General features: G+C 38.4%; 1 protein-coding gene across 1 annotated transcript in view; it reads left to right on the top strand.

Moving 5' to 3' along the window:
- PLCH1 (phospholipase C eta 1) overlaps nucleotides 1–20081 on the top strand; it is a 195290-nt gene that overhangs the window by 117766 nt on the left and 57443 nt on the right. Inside the window, exons 4-6 of the mRNA XM_058661468.1 lie at nucleotides 2312–2439; nucleotides 4196–4366; nucleotides 19723–19816. Coding sequence (XP_058517451.1) covers nucleotides 2312–2439; nucleotides 4196–4366; nucleotides 19723–19816 — 393 coding nt within the window. The remainder of the gene's footprint in view (nucleotides 1–2311; nucleotides 2440–4195; nucleotides 4367–19722; nucleotides 19817–20081) is intronic.

The following is a 20081-nucleotide window of genomic DNA, read 5'->3' as shown; positions in this document are numbered from 1 at the left end:
TTGTGTGGCCCGGAGCAGTGTCCACAGCCAAAAGAATCAGAACTCATGGAGTGGATGCAGTGTACTCAGAAAACAAAACAAAATGCAATCCAGGTACTTACTTGTAATTGCTGAAGATCCTCATTCTTTTACTTCAGTTACTTTTCCTTCAGGTCTGAGGCTCTTTTTTACTTCCAGATGTCATACATAATGAAATATTGATTGAAGTCTGAGGAAAAATTGAACTTGAAAGAGCTGGGTTCTTACAAATATTTAAAAATGTTTTAAAGGGAACAAAGTGTGAAACAAAATATTTACAATGTAAAAACCACCTCTGTAAAACTCTAGAATGAAGTTTTACCCTTTTTACCATCCTTTGTTTCTAACCTACAGGCTCCTACAATCACAATTGAATCTTACAAGAAATGCAAATGTGCTGTGTTACCACCGGGAGTTAATGTTTTGGCTTGAAATGAAAATCTCTCAATTGATGTCACCTTACTTGATAGGCAGAGCTTACCCAGCGACCTCTCCTGATGTACTCCCCAATTCCCATTTCTTGGCTTCAAAACTATCTTTCCCTTTGATTCTCAGGTTTCTTTGCATCACCTTCATTCTTTTCCTTATGAACTTTAAAGTTCAGTTTGGTATTCTAAGCATACATACCATTCTTACCTTTTGTAACCCGATACCTACCATCTGTGAACCACTCATTTAGAAAATCCTCTGCTAAAAGTTAACTCAAAAATTTTTTAATTTATCCATTTATTTTACCTTTTTTTTTAAAAAAAAACTTGTAAAGCAAGCCAAAGCTTGGCACACTGAAGGTCTTTCAAAAAACACAATACAGTGTAAATCCTTTATGTCTAAATTCCTTTCTCCTACTCTATAACTGAGCTTGGAAGGCAACCTTTAGCATATGAGGCTTGTGCACTGGGTTACTCCGTAAGTTAGGACTTTGGGACTGTTAGGAACCATCTAAACTATCAAGGAAGGGGGACATAGCATGGAGATAGGCTGTATCTGTGAAGACTTGAGTGCTAGATCAGTTTGCAAGAGTCTAGCTTGGAGACAAGATTCTCTTATTAATTCTTCATAAATTTCTTCTTGTTTAGTTTTACAAGCTTGTCTGAGTGAAAATAAGATTGAATTAGCTGATTTAATTCTTAAAAATGTAGCAATAGGACCTAGGAAAGGATTAAAGCAATCATCCACCGTTGTGAACTGTGCTACCATGCTAGTAGAGGAGGTGTGGATGGGAAGCGGAAAGCAGTTGAGAATGACCCATGGCCCTGGGAGCCTGCAGCTGCGCGGCAGACCTGGAAGAGGCTCCGGGATCAGGGTTTCGGGCTGGCTCTGCTCTGGCTGTTGCAGACCAGGAAATGAGAAGCAAGCAGGGATAGAAAAAAAATCATAAAAGAACGTTTTATGTTCATGTACTTTACTAAAGGGGATGTGAGTTAAGATCTTACTTGCTGCTGTGGAAATTAAGACCAGTAATGTAGTTTTCCCCCTTCTGGTAGATGAATGGTAATAGATTTTTTAAAATTGTTTTTGTAATAATAAATTTCACATTGAATTTGGATGAGGTTGGATTTAGAATGTTTGCCTTACAGAAGCTTTGAAGCAAATCTGCTCTGACTCTGATTTCATAGCGGTGGGACCCACCTGTGTGTGTGTGTGTGTGTGTGTGTGATTTCATAGCGGTGGGACCCACCTGTGTGTGTGTGTGTGTGTGTGTCTCCATGGTCTTGGGTTTTTTTTACTGTTGTACCTATAAGCAGCTCCACTAGGCCTTGTGGATTCCAGGGCTTCCTAAGAATTTCTTCTCAAGTTCTATTTTTTGTTGTTGTTTTAAATTCTTATTTATTGTTATTATTTTCCATGATATAGCTTTGTAGGAATAGGAGTTCTCCTCTGTACCTCCTCCTCTTTATTTCTCTTTCTCCACCCCCCCCACCATTTCCTCCCATATTATTACAATAGCATAATCCTTCAGCAACGGTCACAAGTCCATTGTTCTGCCTTTTAAGTGTGTCATGGCATTGTAGGTATAGGCAATGGTGGAAAATCTAGTATCATATTGTCAAGGTATACTTAGCCGTTTCATGGGGAGTCCTCCTGTTTGGGGGTAGAGATGCATACTGCAACATAATCCTCACTTCCTGGTATGAGAGTCTCCGCCACACAGTTCATCTATGAGAATATATGTGTACACATTTACCTATAAATTTATTTGTTTTGTATTTTGCATGAATGTTAACTTAATTTCTTTTGCTGATAAAATATTTTGATGAAAGCACAGGGTGTTTTCTTTGACTTTTCCGCATATGGGTGAAGCAGACTTTTGAGGAAGCCGATAAGAATGGTGATGGCTTATTGAACATTGAAGAAATACACCAACTGATGCATAAACTAAATGTCAATCTGCCCCGAAGAAAAGTCAGACAAATGTTTCAGGTATGTGTATGCAACCACACCACCTGTGTAAGTGCGCTGAATTCGCTGCTGTTTGAGGTACCTTAAAAAGCTGCTGTGTTTTGTTGGAAGTGAATGTTACTAGCTTTGTGCTGTTATATTTCTCTTTGATAAAGAGAAGAATTTTATTTCATCAAACAAAAAAATTCATAAAGTTTACATGTATCCATAATCTCACTTTGTGAAATACTTTTTTTGGCTTACTGATGCTTTTTTCAGAGAGAGTTATAAGCACTTTTCTTGGCACTTAAATAATGGTGTAAACTCCATCGAGTCATTCTGAGAGGACAGCCATGCCTTGTCTGCCTCCATCATAGGGCTGTTGTGAGCATCAGAATAACAACTAATGTTAGAGAAATTGTGCATGTCTAAGACCTCAAGAGCTCTGGTTTATTTTGGAGGAGTTTTGAGATTTGGAATCCCAGGGTTGGGAGGTACTGATCACTCCCACTATTTAGGGAGCTTCTTCTAGAAGCTCATAAAGCTGCTTGTTGGTGCTATTTCTGTGTTGGTTATTGAGGGAATCCTTGGGTGAAACTTACTCAGGCATTTTACTGGTATTATATTTAGTCATCATACTAAAGGGTCAAAGTGAAGTAGTTTATAAAAGCTGCAGATTTTAAGAGAAGTCGTAAGAACAGTTCACACGTTGGAGTGATTGACTAGATGGGTGATAGTCTATACTTGTAAATGGGTAGCAGGGCAACTCGGTTTTAGTTTTTTATGCTCCTTCTGCTTCCTATTCCCTTGTTCTTGGAGGTGATGAGGCCAGAAGCGATAGGATATGAGTCACCACTCCAAACGGAAAACAGTTTTTGTTCAGTTACCACTACGTTCACTTTGAACAAAGACCACGTGCATGGGTGGCTTGTTCGTCATGTGTCCCCAGTGATGTATCATTGATTGTGTGGCAGACTCAGCTGCTCAGAAGTAAGATGCATGGTGAAGGGTTTTTGCTTGATGATTACTAGAAACAACTTTGACTGGAAAACAACCCAGAGAGATTGTTCCTACTTTTCTAGAGGGCAAAGCAGGGAGGGAGGTGCCAGAGAGGATGCTGGTGCTGGTGACAGAGAATACCCAGAGATTCCCATGTAGGAAAAATAAATGACATCAGATTAAATTACAGTTCAGAAATTGATAAGAGCCATTAATGCATGTTCTGTTTTGTTCTTGATTGGTCTTATTCATAATTTTTTTTTTTTGGTAAGAATTAGTTTTTCCAGAAATCAGCTCTTGGTTTTGCTAATATCTACTTATTTGGCTAATATCTATTTGTTTCTTGACCCATTGCTTTCTGCTTTTGTTTATAGCTTTTTTTCCTTATATTTTCTGTGGCTTAACTTTTTCCTGCTTTTTAAATTGAATTATTAGTTTCTGTTTTTACTTTCCAATAAATTTAAGACTTCATGTCTTCTTTGAATTGCCATGTTAACCTCGTTGTGCAAATGTTAGTATGAATTTTTACCAGCATTTGTTCACTTCTATGAATTTCATTTTCTGTTGAAAGATGCTTTGTTTCCTTAACTTTTTGTTTTAGCAGGAGGTTGATTTTTCATACTTTGTTGCAACTTTCTTTGTGGTCTAATATGTTGTATAGTTTTATTCTGTTTGGTATGTACTTAAATGCATGTTCACCATTTATGACTAGTCTACTAATTTTTTAAATTATGTATATCCCAGTATGAAATTTGCTACTAAAATCTCATGCTGCCTTGTCTTTCTGTGCCCTTTTCAGGAAGCTGACACAGATGAGAATCAGGGAACTTTGACATTTGAAGAATTTTGTGTTTTTTACAAAATGATGTCTTTGAGACGGGATCTTTATTTGTTGCTTTTGAGCTACAGTGACAAGAAAGATCATCTAACCGTGGAAGAACTGGCTCAGTTCTTGAAGGTGGAGCAAAAGGTATTGTTAGGCTGTTGAGTAGAATGTTTACAAATATTGGGAATGATACATTAACTTCTTTTTGGCTATATGTGGGTATACTTTAGGAAAGAGGATTAAATATCAAAAGCCCATACAAAGATTATCTGTGTATTTTCATTAGTTTTTAAGAGTGAAATTGATAAATTGAAAATGGTAGATATAATTTTTTCCATAAGTTCATTGACTATGGATAGACATTTTCAAATAAAGAAATGTTTATTATATACACTGATTATATTTTCTTTATTCTAGCACCATGAAGTCTTAATAATGTTTCTTAAATTTATACCTGATAGGTTTTTATTAATTTAAGTTAGTGCATTATTAAAAATTTCTATTTATACAAATATAGCTGGGTATTTCATTATGCCATATTTCTCAATTAGCACTGTAGCAAATCATTGGTAATTCTCATTGGGAATTAGCATTTGATCATGTGACAAGGGCAGGTAAATTAGGTCCTGATTAACAAAGAAAATCACTCAATATAGGTAAAATAAGCCATTTAAGTTTCAATATTATGCAGGCTAATTGTTATCAAAATTAGTCTTTTCATATAGCCTTTTGAGAAATATATCAATATTTTGTTAAAGGCTATTTTTCAAAACCATTTATCTCTTTCTCTTTTTTTTAAAGAAACTCAGGAATCTTTATTCAGTGGCCAGTGCTGACTGGTGGACTGTCCCATTCCACCACACGTGGAAGGGGGGATCAACCCTTGTCAGCCATGTTCAGGGGTTCTTAAGTAATGATCATCTGGTCAACTAACAGCACTGACACAGGATGCAAACCCATCAACCAAGTTTACATCACTGCACAGTGCAATTTGTCCAATCAGTTATAGTGGTGTGGAACATGGACACCCAATCAGTTTAAGCATCCTGCACTTTAAACTACGCAGTCAGTAAGAGTCACATCCCACCTAGTAGCGAACAATAGAACCAGACAAATAGGTCCTTCCAATTGTATTTACAGAACACAATTTGGAATAATCAGCTATGAAAGAAAAGAAAGATCTTATCCTGGAATGAGATATCATCTGTGATAAGCACTGCCACTCACATTTCAGGACTTTCCAAGAACCCAGGCTTATGGCAAAAGTCAAATAATGGACCTGTCACAGAAGTGTTTCAGAAGACCTAGCCTTACTGTTGCCATTTTCTGTTGTCTGGCACATTCCACACTGGTTTGTAGTCACAGAGTACAATCTTGGACGCATCCATGTTTATAGGGTAATGCTTGGTGGAAATGACCATCATTTTTAAAAAATATTTATTATTATTGGAAAGCCGGATATACAGAGAGGAGGAGAGACAGGGAGGAAGATCTTCCATCCGATGATTCACTCCCCAAGTGAGCCGCAACGGGCCGGCACGCGTTGATCCAAAGCCGGGAACCTGGAATCTCTTCCGGGTCTCCCACGCCAGTGCAGGCTCCCAAGGCTTTGGGCCGTCCTCGACTGCTTTCCCAGGCCACAAGCAGGGAGCTGAATGGGAAGTGGAGCTGCCGGGATTAGAACCGGTGCCCACATGGGATCCTGGCATGTGCAAGGCGAGGACTTTAGCTGCTAGACCACGCCGCCGGGCCCAATGACCATCACTTTTACAGAATAAAGTGAGGCCCAGCAGGAGCAGGGCAACAGGTCTGTCCAGGACAGTAGTGGGGGAGTTAATCATTGCAGATCAGGAGAATAGAATTGGTTAGGTGGCGGGCCCTGCTCTGGCATTAATTTTTGGATGGCCCCCTGTCCACCTGGTTCTGGGTGGAATCCGTCTTCACTTGCCTGTTATGGATCTAAAGTTGCTTCCTAGCTACATTCACAGTTGTGTTCATTGTTATAATGACATTGCAGGATGCCTCTCACCATGTCTCCAGGCTGGGTGGGCGATGTTGTAGGATTTAAACCAATGCTCTGGCTCAAATAGCAACTGTCCATTGTTTATTGGCTGTGGACATGAGGAGTAGACTCCTCACACTAATGGGTGGGTGTGATTAAGAACCTGTTGGAGGGCCTCTAGAGGACCTAGCGAGAGCTGTGCACTCCACATGACTCCAGTTGGCACTGTTCTTTCTGGATGGTGCCTTGCTCTTGCTTGGGCATTCAGACACATTGGGCTGTGCACTGGGGTGCTGGCTCTGCAGCTTCAACAGGGGAGTCCATGGAGATCAAGTCCCTAGATTATTCAGGATGAATAGATCACATTGGGGCTTCCAAATGTTGTGATTTGATCATATCTATCCCAGAAATGAGCTGGAGGCACTCTTAGAAGCTCAGGAATCTTTATTCACCAGCCAGCACTGGCTGGTCGATTGTCCCATTCAACCACACGTGAAAGAAGAAAGCAGTCTTAACTATTTAAACTCTCTTAGGGAAGGTCTTTGGTTTTGCTGAAGTTGATTACATTTACATTTAATTTTTTTAGATATATGGACTCATATTTTTAATGTAAGAGTTACTCATCTGCTTTATATATATTGCAAATCAAAGCATTATTCTGTGTAAATTATGAAGAATCATTAAGTATTTGAACTCTGTGGTAAAGCAATCAGTCAAAAAGATTATTTTTGCAATATCACATGTATTATGTGATTATGTTTGAACTGGAATGATGTTTGAACATTTCTTAACAGGAGCTTCATTGAGATATAATTGATAAAACATAAATTCACCTCTTTAAAAAAAGCATACAATTCCAGGTTTTTAGTATATTCATAGTTTTGTGCATTGGCTGTCTAATTTCAGAACATTTTCACCATTCTAAGGAGAATTTCTGTAAGAGTTAGCAGTCATTCCTTATTTCTGTCTTCTCTAAACCTGGCAACTAGGAATCTACATTCTGGCTCTAATGATTTGTGTACTCTGGAATTTCATATGGAGGAAAACCAAATAATATATGACTTTTGTGACTGGCTTCTATCATTTTGCAAGTAACACACTTCATCCCTTCTAATTATTGGCCAATATGCCATTGATGGATATGCCACATTTTATCTGTTGATGAGTATTTATTGTTTCTACATTTTGACAGGAAGGGTAGTACTGAGTGGACATTTGTTTACATGTTTCAGTATGTGGGTTTATGTTTTCAATTCTGTTGAACATATACTCAAGTGGAATAGTTGGACTGTGTGTTTCGAGTATTTCTTGTGATGTGACCCAGATGTTGGACAACACATCATATGAATCAGAACAAACTAATGCTGCATGGTATCATTGAATGGAACATTGTGTGGACAATTGAATCATGGAGGGAAAAAAGTTTCCAGGAGCTCTAAAAATACAAATCTCTAAGGATGGATTTTGTGGTTTTGGAGATGTTAACAAGTGTCATAGACGTTATTAAGGAAATTAGAGCATTAGTGGATACTTGTGTTAGTAAAATTTCAGATGAACTCATTCCCTTGTGTGACCATCTGTATATGTCATGGCATTGACCTGAGTTTTGAGATTGAACAAAATCTACCATCAGAGAACTCAAAATGTAAATTTGATATTTTACAATTTTGAGAGTCCCTGCTAAGGGGAAAGAGAATACTAAGAAGAATGAAAGAGCAAGGGTGATATAGAGTGAGAAAGAAAAATAAAGAAATATGTGTTCCATCTGCTTGGTCACTCCTTAATGGCCACGATAGCAAAGTGTGGGCCAGGCCAAAGTCAGGACCCTGGAGCTCCATTCAGGTCTGCACATGGGTGCAGGGTCCCAAGGATTTGGGGGATCTCCTGCTGATTTCCCACACACGTGTAGGGAGCTGAAGTGGAACAACCGGGACTCAAACTGGCAGCTTTGTGGCATTTCAGGTGGAGATTTTAATATGCTGTTTCCACAGGGGTGGTCCAACATCATCCTACTTAAAAATTTAGTTTTTCTTTTTGAGGTAGAATGAAGTTGTTATAATTTAATTTATAATATAGTGTGGATACTATCCATTTTCTGTATCTTTCAGCAATAAATTGGCAAGTATGTTCTGGTTTAGCTTTGATACTGATCTGAATTGAATTTTAAAGTTATTTCCATGTGAAGTCATTCTGATATCAACTTTTAAATTTTCTTCTACTTAACTCACAATCACTAATACAGCATCATTAACTGTACTTGAGACATGAATGCCTGAGAAGGATGAATTTTAGTGCCATTCTTTGATAGCACTTTCAAACCTCCCTAGTTAAATGTATTGAGTTTTCTGATGAGTTTCTTTTTTGTTTTCATCAGTAGCATTAATCACCCCTGTTAAAGCAGGTTGACACTGCATTTGGAATAAATGGAGTTTTGTTTTTACTGGATGAGGTGGTAGAATAGGATTGAGCAGAACTGTATACATGGCCTTGTTTGATCTGTGACTTCAGTCTCATTATCCTTTTGTCCTTTATTTTTGTGACTAGTAAATTATTTTAAGTAGTAGTAGTATCGGTCCACTTCTTGTGACCTAAACCAAAGTACATGAGAGGGCTTTCTTGGGAAGTTTATTTCAGCTCATGATTTAGAGGAAAGAGTTCAAGCTCAGATGGCCCTATAATCCAGTATTTGAGGTGGCTAGTCATGGCATGAACAGAAGAAAAATTACATGCTAGGTCAGGTAGCACAAAAAACCTAGCACAAATGACCAAACTTGAGAAAACTACCATCCAGTGGCATTCCTGAATGACCCAAGGACCACCCATCGGCCTCACCTCTCAGATACCATCCTTAGGGAGCTAGTTTTAAGACTTTAGGGTTTAAGCTGCCATGTAGGTTTTGAAGAGATAAATTCTACTCAACCTGTAATAGAATATTGAATCTCCATGACATGGGAGAATTAAATTAGACTTGGACAGAAATTCTTCATGCATTTCCCAATTTATTAGGTACTCAATGAATAAGTCATAATTATTTAATAGCACAGATCTGGCTATTTCTGAGGAACTATGTGAGATTGTAAATGGACAGGAAGCCACATATGCATTTAGTGTGAAAATCTTTTGGGGAAGAAAATTATCTTTTTGTTCATGACTAAGGCTCTTATAACAAAAAGACAGATTCTTTTTTTTTTTTTAAGAAAGACTAATCTATTGAAATCAGAGTAACAGATTGAGGAAGAGAGAAAGAGAGAGAGAGAGAGAGAGAGAGAGAGAGAGAGAGAAAGAAAAGAATGAGAGGGAAAGAGAGAGAGCTTTCATTTGCTAATCCACACTCTCCAGATGTCCTCAGCTGGCAGGTTTAGCCAAGCCAAACTCAGGCGTTAGGAGCTTCATTCAGGTCTTCCACGTGGGAGCATGGGTCCAAGCACTTTAGTTATCTTCTGATACTTTCCAAGGCTCATTAGCAGTTGGGACTCAAACGGGCACACATAGAGTATGCTGATGTTACAGGAGACTTGTTAACTGCGATGCTACAAAGTCAGCCCCAACAAAAGATTAGCAAAGGTAATTCTGTAAATTTTCTAGGGCACAGAATGCTTTTTGTAAGGACATAAAGATGTGAAGAAACAAGTAAGCCTTTGTAGTATTTGTGCTAGTTTTGATGAGGTATGGGCAGTCATGGAGAACTACAAATGGAGAACAAAGCATATGATCTAATGATAACAGCAGAGAGGCACTTCAGGCCTTTTGGTTCAGATATTTTGTGGGGTGTCTGAATGCTTGAATCCTTTACTGGTAAAGGAGGGCACCTCTTGAATGAATTACTATGATCTGCTCTAATAGAAGGGTTGGGAATATCACAAACCCTCCTGACTGTTTTTTAATATGCCAAGGGGTTAACGTTTTGGGGTAACATGTCATATATTCTGTTGGTTGTGTCCACGAGAAACATTTTCTTCTAAATGACTTTTCCTTTGTCTGTCACAGTGTGATATAATTAAGACACTTGGTTTCTGTCCCCAGTTCTGGCATGGAGCATCTGAAACAAAAATTTCTTAAGTGAGAGGAGTCACCTTTTGTATGGTGAGCGTTCTGCATATATGCTCAGTTGGTTATTGGTGGGACCCCTAGACAGTTTCAAGTTAGGTGCTGGTAGCCAGAGGAGTCCATCATATAATTAGAGGTGTGAATTTTCTGCTAGACCTAAAAGGAGGTAAAACAGAGTGGAAATTTAGCTAATTACCTCTGGCCAGCGATTTAATGATTTTTTTTTTCTGGTCTAATGGAGCCTCCGTGAAGTCCCTGGGCTTTAGGAAGTTTCTGGGTTGGTGCATATATCAACGTGCTGGATTGGGGGCTGGCAGGCCCAGAAAAGACATGAACAAGCTTGGCAACATCTCATCCCCATAGCTTGCACTCTGCATTGCTTTTATGTGGCTGTCCTTGGTTTGTATCCTTTGTAATAAATGAGTGACAGTAATTGAAGCTCCTCTTGAATTCTGTGTGGTAAACTGATAAGCTTGGGTAAGGGGTTTTGGGAACTGATGAATGATCTGCTTGACCAGTCTGTACTCAGGCACCTCTGAACCCATGTGCATCCTTGGCAAGGGCCTCAAGAGCCAAGTTGTAGCAAAAATTCCCTCCTTCAGTATCTGTCATCTCCAATCTGGTCTGTGTTAGGCAAGAACCTTGTAAGGGCCGATTAGGCAGACCTCTAACCTGCCCCATTTCACCAGATCACCAGATGTTGTCTCTTAGTAATGCCTCTTCCTCTGATTTATGCTTGTCCATAAAATCCCACTTATCTATACAGTAGTCGTAATTAAGCACAGTTCTACACTGAGGCCTCTTTCCTCATTTTGCAGTAATTTATAGTTAAAATATGCTTCTGTCTTCTTGCTATTCAGCTTTTTGTTTTCTTTTTTTCAACTCTCCTCATTCCCAGCCCCTGATTTAGAGTTTGCCAGGTAGAAACATGAACACCTCATTTATATCTTGTTTCTTATTATAACTTATTTATATAAAGTGAACCAATTTCATATGTTTTGTGTTATAGATCTAGAAGCACAGTGATACTTCTAAACCTACCCTCCCTCCTGTCTGTGTTTTCCACCCACCCTGCTCTGTCCCTATTTCCTTCTTTTTAAAAAAAATTTCAAGGCGAGGACTTTAGCCACTAGGCCACCACATGCTGGGCCCCATTAGCTTTTTTGAAGATACTCTGTGTGTCTTTCTACCTCTCTGCCTCTTCGGTGTCTTTTCTTGTATTCCTTCACTGCTTCCTAGAGAACTCTTGGTGTGTACAAGACTGAACACTTGATCAGGAGTCCAGACTTGAATTCCACACACTGTTATCCCAATAGTTGGGGAATCTTGGGCAGATGAGTCATTGTGTCTGAGCTGTGACTTCCTATGCAAAAGGGAGCTGATAATCTTCCTTTCCTATCTCACAATGTCAAAATGAGGATGGATTGTAATGAAAGTAGGGAAAGCCTTTTGAGATGTTCACAGGTACAACAGTATGGAGAAATTAAAGTGAATATATTTAAAAACTATTGAGTTCCAACTCATTCAGACTAATGAAGTTACCCCAACCTATTTGAATAGCAACAGTGATTGTCACTTGCTAAGGTGCATGTGTTTGGTCTCTGTTTTTGATTATACTGATGTTCTGCAAGTGGATTTTACTTGGGGAAAGCGAGTCCATATTCTGCTCTTGGCAGGTGATTACCTGCATCTGGTTTAATTTTCTAAATTAGCTTGAAGTCATTTTTATATGGACATGAGTTGAATGAGATTTGGAAAAACAGATTAAAAGTTTATCATACTTCAAGAGACAAACAATAAAGGAAAATATTAATGTATTGAAACCTTAAGTTTGTATGTTGTTTTATGATTTAAGTACAGAGTAGGAGCATGTTTACAGAAATAATTCTATTAATATGCAAAATACTTTCCCCGTTTATTGCCAAATAAAAACCCCACTAGGCAATAGAAAAATGAGCAAAACATTTGAAACTTAGATTTCATAAAATCAATACACCGTGAATATTGACCCTTTGTGAGTAATTTTGAAATGTGAAATAGAACCAAGAGACCATTATTTTAAACCATCGAATTAATGAAGGTTAAAAGAAAAGCTACACACATTGCATCCACATCTGGCATTTCTGTTGAAATTGTAGCGTGACAATAGGATTTTGTAATTAGGCATTTTATTAAACGTTGATTTTGGTATTTGACTTTCAGTAATTCATCCTAAGGAAATAATGAGATATATACAAAAAAGCTTTAAAGTTGTGCGTTTTATCATTCCTTAAAAGAGAAAAACTGGAACCAATCTAAAAGTGCGATGAGAGTCATTACTCAGAGTTTTGTGGCATTTTGAGTTTGAAAATTAGATTTCTACAACTGGACAAATTTGAAATAATTTCATCTGTATGGCAGTAATTCATCAGCTTCAGCTGGCACAGACTGTAGACACTGCAGGCCTCAACTTCTAGACATTTGCTCAATTGTGTGCTGAAAACCACTGTTGGCCACCAATGTCGTCAGTGATTATATGAAACCAAATATCGCCCTTGGATAGAGTTTTGTTTCATCAGAGTTCTTGGAGGATGGATTTTATGCCTTTGGTAGGTCCAGTTGCTGTTTTATTAAGGCTTTGATCCTTTAAATGTGAAGGTACTCGGGGAAATTCTTCATTATGCCCATGAAGAAGTGTAAGCTGAGCTGGGAGCCAGCTGGGCTGGGGCTTCTCTCTCATCTCTTTACACACACGTGGGGATGACAGGTGTCCACTGGTCTGCGCCTCTCAAGTACTGGTGTTAGTTCAAGGTTTTATTCCTTCTTTCATTTTCTTTCTGCATTGCCAAACAGTTGTAAACATCTCCTGAGTCCTGTCCATTTTTTGGTCCTGGGTTCAGTGTGTTTTGTGAGCAGTCTTTTTTTTTCTTTAGGGTTTTGGTTCAGATGTGATAATTTTATTTCACATCCCAGTGCACATTGTGTCCTTCTAGAAGCTGCCCCTTCAGCTTTTTTTGTTCTTCCTGTTATGATGTCCTTGACATTTTAAATCTGTTAAAGATCTCATTTGTGCCATCCTCCTTCACTGCAAGATGTGAACTTAGACCAAAGAATGTCCATGACTGCATACACTGGAAGCCAGGAAAGAGATCAGGGATGGGTGTTCCCTCAGAGCCTCTAGGAAAAAACTAATTCTGCTGAGGCCTTGGTTTCAGCTTTTGGGCCCCCAGAACTGAGACAGAATCAATTTTTGTTATTTTAAGTTACCATGTTTATAATCATTTGTTATAGTAACCTTGGGAAATTAACTGACCTATCCAAGGCAGAAAGGTAAAAGTATTTTTCTATCAGGAATCAATACCATGGTCCAGCCAGAGAATTCTACAGTGAGATCAACATGAGCATACAGCTTCAAGCCAATGTATTACTGATTTGATTTTATCTATGTTTTTAAATAGACAATCTAAGAAGTTTAAACAGCTAAAGCTTAGCACATGTTTAAGGAAACCCCGTAGTATAATGAGCAGACCAAGCATTCTGTAGCATGTTGTTTAACTTCATCTTGATGTGAATTTTCTACTTTTCTCCTTGTTGTGTACTGTGTTTTCTGCTTCTCTTTTTAATGGAATGTATAATAGAAGTGTAACAGACTGACATATCCCAGGGGGAGACATAGTACAGTATGTCTCTCTGCATCCAGACCAAAGATGGACTTCCAGTGAAACTGTTGACAATATCCTTACAGTAAGATGCTGGACTCTCCGACATTGTTCATGCCAGCAATGTTGGAAAACACTTCAATAGTGGAATGATGGATTTATGATTGTTTGTGAAGGACTACCCATTGTAATACTAGAGAGGAAATCAGTAGTGAGGGTGGGAGGTTTGGGAAGGGGGATGGGAAATCCCAGAGCCTATGGGACTGTATCATAGAATAATGATAATGATGATAAAAAAGAAGACCTAGGCAAACAGAGAAGCAAGAAACTTTAAGAAAATAGATGCAATGCAGAGAAAAGGCAATTTGAGAAATGCTGGTTAATGTCGGAATGATAGAACAAAATCTTAATGATAAGACCAGAGCAAGATACTATGAGAAAAGATTCAGAGGGAAAAACCAGCTTTTTGAAACTGAAAATATCTGAGTAGAAAAGTAAACCTGGTAGAAGACTTATGAGATAAAGTTAGGAAAATGGGATAAGGGACAAGGAAACATAAGAAAGACAGCATAGAAGGGAGGAAATTACAAAGATAAAAATAAAATATCACTAGCGTCTGAGGAAGAGTCCTAAGCTGTCAGTGCCCAGTAAGGGCCAAGCACAGTGGACGTGAAACCATCCACACAGGCAAGTCACAGTGAAACTTCGCAATGTCACAAACGCAGAGGGATGCTAAGAGTTGTCAGAGAAAATGCAGCTGACACCGGCAAGTCCTCAGACAGGAAGTGGGATCAGAATGGTGTTAGACAACTCAACTCTGATTCTGGAAGCTGAAACGCCTGGGAACATCCTTAAAACATCAAGGTTACACGTATGCAGGCTGAAACACACACAAACATACACACATACGAACCAGCACTAAAGCACATGCAAGAAGGAAGTCCTTCCTGAGGAATGTTTCACATGAGTAACATGAAAGTTAGGACAAAAGCTGAGGAAAGTTCCAGAACACAACCAACCCAGAAAGAGGATTTTTAATAAGGAGAACAAAATAAATTCATTTCATAGATCCTCCATCCCCTTTGGTATTGTGGAAAAAAGTTACCGAGAGACCATTAGCATCTCTGGAAACACTTGTAATAGGTACATTAAAAAATAACCAAATGGATAGGATTTGTAACAATGAATTGATCAGAAAAAAAAGAAACAAATTGTGCAGTAGAGTCAGTAATGTTCAACATTTGCACAGTTTATAATATTTTTAAAAATAAAAGTTGAATTACAATTATATTGTGAGGACAGGCAGAGGGATAAAGCTTTGCTGGCCTCGAAGAGCTTCTAACAAAATCTTAGCACAGTAAGAAGGTAGTTTTTAATGTCTTAGAAAACAGCAGCATAAACAAAATTTTTAGGACAAGAAAACTGATTTCAAAAGAAATATCTAAAAATGTTGGTTTTGTTGCCTTGGAGAATGATTTTGGCTCTAAGAGGGAATTTCCACTTTTATTTATAAGCGCCTTAATTTTGACTTAATTATTTATTACTTTAATAGAAACTAATTTTGAAGAACTTAATGTTAAGCTTTCTAAATTATATTTTTATGTTGGGTTTATTGTATCTTATGAATTATAGCCTTACAAATATAATTGTTTATTCCTCTGATTTTGTTTTCAAATTTGTACTTACTAGGAATATTTTGCTTAAAAAGTTACTGGGAGTTGGAGATAGGAGATAGTGTGAGGCCCTGGGTGGGCCTCTAATGTGAGGCCTGGTGACTTGCTGGATGAGCTTTAAGAACCATGGTAAGAAAGGAAACGAGAATGGAGTCCAATCTTGAATGATAAAAGAAGAGAAACATAGGCACTGATATAAATTATAGACATTTCAAAAGCTAAGATTCAGACATTTCAATTGTATCGAAAAGTTGATTAGTTTTAAAAGTAAAAATTTCAGTTGCGGGAATAAAAATCAATAGGAATAACATAAAAGAAAGGACTTTGAATTGACATGAAGAAGGTTCAAGGTTAGATCCGGACTGCTCTTTAAGGTGTTGTGACTTTGGTGACAATGTTTAACTTTTGTCAATGTCAATACTTCTCTCTAAATAACAAATTCATGAGACTATTGTGAACACCATTTTAAGTGTCTGTAAGCTTTTTATTGTATAACATTGAGGCTATTAAATAAATATAAGGAGCCATTAAACTATATTGCTTTATTTAATTTTTTTGCCTTTCTTAATACTTTTCTTCAAAATTAGTTTAGATTATGTTTACATAGTTGGTCAGGGTGGGAAGAAGCGTCTAGAGTTAGGGAGAAGTGGGTGTGATCATTGTTTCCAAACTTTCTATCTCTTCTTTCCAAGCAGGGGAAGAAGACAGGGGTGATAGAAGAAGGGTTAGGCCATACCCAGCTTCCCAATCATCCCAGTACCCAAGGTGGGGAACCAGCATCTGATATCATCCCAGGGTCACAGTGTGGTGCGCGCTTCGAAGGTTCTGCCTGGGTGGATGCGATAGTACTGAAATGCTGCCGATTTCGCCAATCTGTGGATGAGTAATCCTTTCCATGTCCATTGGCTGACACAATCGACCTCGGAGTGTCCATTTGCCCAGATATTTGCTGTTATTGTTTGGCTGGGCTGTTGTTCATATTCACTCTCCATTCACTACTATGGTACCAGATTTATTTGTTTAACTTGAAAGAGTTACTGAGAGACAGAAAGGGGGAGACAGATGTTCCACCTACTGAATCACCTCCCAAATGGCCATAACGACAAGAACTGGGCTGCTCTGCAACTGGAAGCCAGGAGGTTTTTCCTAGTCATCCATGTGGGTTCAGGGTCCCAAGGCCCTGGGCTCTCCTCCGCTGCTTTCCCAGGCCATTAGCAAGGAGATGGAAGTGCAGTAGCCAGGACATGAACTGGCACCCGTATGGGATGCCCACACCACAGGCAGAGGACTATCAAGCTAGTCGGTTATACCACTTTGCTGCCCACCCCCGCTTTTTTTCTTTTTTTTTTTTGCTTGTTTGCTTGTTTTTGTACCTGCTGGCTAAAGTAGAAAAATAAATCCTTACTGTTGTAGATGGCAGGTGGGCCACTTATTTTATAGCCAATAAAACTTTCTAATGAGGACAATAGCAAATAAAGGTAGAATAGATAAATTGTTACTGTTTCAGACTATCAGTTATATGAAGCAGGAAGCAAATAAAGTGGTAAAGAATAATAGCAGTAAACTTGAGATGCAAAAAAGTCTACAAAATGCTGAAATTTGCTCTTGAGAGATTAAATTAGAATAGAGGAAGGATGAGCGAGGATAGACTCCCATTTCAGTTCCCGTTGTTACGAAGTTTGACTAGCTTTTGTAAGAGTCAAGCCTTCAGAGTTTGATAGACATGGATTATTTCTTTGCCATGAATTCTTACATGTTGTGTAGAAATTTCTGAGCATTGTGGAATGTTTACTAATGTTTCCACTAACTAAATGTTTTATGGCTATATATATATTTTTTGTTCTTGCTGCCAAATTCTGCTTAGTGTTTTCATTTAGTTAGATATTCACCTGGAATTGACTATATTCCAGTTTGAACTTGTTGGTTTGTTTTTGTTTCGAGATCTCATAGGATCCTTGTAGTTTCAGTTTAATTCAAAGCTCCTATCGTTTTAAACAAGTCATCTTGTAAATCAAATACTTGGGCAGGCATGGAGTTTCAGTGGGTGAACTCACTGCTTGGCGTAGATGAATCTTATTTTCTTTGCCTCTCTGCTTTCAGTACAACTTTCTGCTATTATGTCTGGAAAGCAGTAGATGCTATCTGAAATAAGTTCCTATCATCCATGTGGGAGACCCCCATGGAGTTCCACGTCCTGGCTTCTGCCTGGTCCAGCCTCAACCACAGTGCAGGGTGGGCATGGGGAATTAACCAGGAGAGGAATCTTCTCTCTCTCATTCTTCTGCCTATGTAAATTGAGCTATGTTTAAAAATGTTAAAATTGCAAAGGGAGTTTAGTCTTACGTAGCATGTAAAGTTATTATCAGTTTGGTTCTTTTTGTGATCCGTTAGACAGCATGTACAAATGTTCTCTGGCCTTTGGCAGACAAATTAAACTGCCCAAAACTTGCCTGGGTGAGCAAAGTTCCTTGAAAGAATCTGTTTCATTTATTTATGATATTTCCGGTAGTATTGAATAATTGGACTTCGGAATAAAGATGATGAAATTTTCAGTTATGCAACTTTTTTAATTTAAAGGAGCATCAAGTGCTTTTTGAACATGACAAGAAAGCAACCATGTAACAGCTTTTTCACTGACAAAATCCTTAAATGCTATTCAGTAGACTGCTCAGAAAAATAAGATTTTACTAAAACCTAAGTGTTGAACCTAAGAGATAATGGAATCTTTTGAGAAAATGCAATTGAAATGTGAACTACTGGCTTACAAGATTAGCTTCTTCCATCATTATTCATTGTTTTTTGAAGTCTTACTGTTAGATTGTGGGGCTGAAGTGCTTACTGATCAAAATACCCCATTTTACTGTTAAAATATTCCTGAAAAGTTAACTTTTTTCAGTGACACTAAGTGCATTATGTTCATACAGCAACATTGAGGCTGACTCAATAATAATAGCATATATTTCTTTTTTTATAGTATTCTTACACATAGCCATTCTTACACATAGCCTCACTGTCCTGCTTGGTAGACAAGGGGAAGATAAGGGACTCACTTTAAGTCATTCTGTTCATAGGAGGGAGCTGTTGGAACACCAGCAGTGTGTCTTAGGAGTAACTTGTCCTACCCAGTTTGTTCATTTTTGGTAACCTTTGAGTTTCTGGATCATAATGGCACATTAGGTTCCATAAATATGTATACATACACAAAGGTGGAGCTCCATAAATTCTGTTTAGTAGGGAAATCTTTTCTAAAAAAGATTGCCTATGTGGATAACAGCAGTCCAGACACTTGGGCTGTCTGCCACTGCTTTTCCTAGGTGCATTCACAAGGATCAGGTTTTTTTTTTTTAAAGATTTATTTATTGATTTTTACAAAGTAAGATATACAGAGAGGAGGAGAGACAGAGAGGAAGATATTCCGTCCGATGATTCACTCCCCAAGTGAGCCGCAACAGCCGGTGCTGTGCCGATCTGAAACTGGGAACCAGGAACCTCCTCCGGGTCTCCCACGTGGGTACAGGGTCCCAAATCTTTGGGCCGTCCTCTCCTGCTTTCCCAGGCCACAAGCAGGAAGCTGGATGGGAAGTGAAGCTGCCGGGATTAGAACTGGTGCCCATATGGGATCCTGGGGCGTTCAAGGCGAGGACTTTAGCTGCTAGGCCACGCCTCCGGGCTCAAGGATCAGGTTTTGAAGTGGAATAACTGTGTGGAGCCCATGTGGAATGGCAGGGGTTTAACCTACTGTGTCATACTACCAGCCCTGACTTATTTTCTTTCCACGTATATTAACAATTAGCAAACTCTAGTACCAATGTAGAAATCATTTTCAGTTAGCCATGAGCTACAGTGTGAAGACTTTTAGCAATGAATTGCCTTGGTTATTGGTTTTATAGTTTATTTTATGACTTTCTGAAGAATACTCAGCTAATACTTAAAAAGCTATTTTACTGATTAGGTATAAAAGATACATAGAAAGAATGAGGTCATGATCATTTCCCAAAGATAATGTAACAAGGACACTGTTAATCTCAAACACTGAACGTTTGAGTACTTTGCAGAATATTAAAAATGTTTTAGAAATCACCTTTTTAATGTAGGAAAATGTGAAATTGCAGATGCTGTATTATGTTCTGTTTTATTTAGATGAATAATGTGACGACAGACTATTGTCTTGACATTATAAAGAAGTTTGAAGTTTCAGAAGAAAATAAGGTGAAAAATGTTCTTGGCATAGAAGGTAATGTTCTCAGTTTCTCATTTCCTGCGTACAGTATGCTAAGCTCAATTCTGCAAGAGTTTAGGGAAGAAGCAGGAGAAAGCCATGGGATTATACATGATCATCCCCACCCCCACACACATGCCCTGATCTGGTGTTCCTGTGGCAGTGTCTCTGAGTATTTTCTACTGCAAGCAAGTCAACTTGACACCATTGTGTGTAGAGGACACCAAGGGATACTTGAGCTCCTCTTAAACAACTAATATTTGGAAATAGCTTCATTCTA

The sequence above is a fragment of the Ochotona princeps genome, chromosome 3 (genome assembly GCF_030435755.1).
Source record: "Ochotona princeps isolate mOchPri1 chromosome 3, mOchPri1.hap1, whole genome shotgun sequence".
In the NCBI taxonomy this organism is placed as follows: domain Eukaryota; kingdom Metazoa; phylum Chordata; class Mammalia; order Lagomorpha; family Ochotonidae; genus Ochotona; species Ochotona princeps.
The sequence above is the reverse complement of the archived record's forward strand: the minus strand, read 5'-3'. Positions and strand labels throughout refer to the sequence as shown.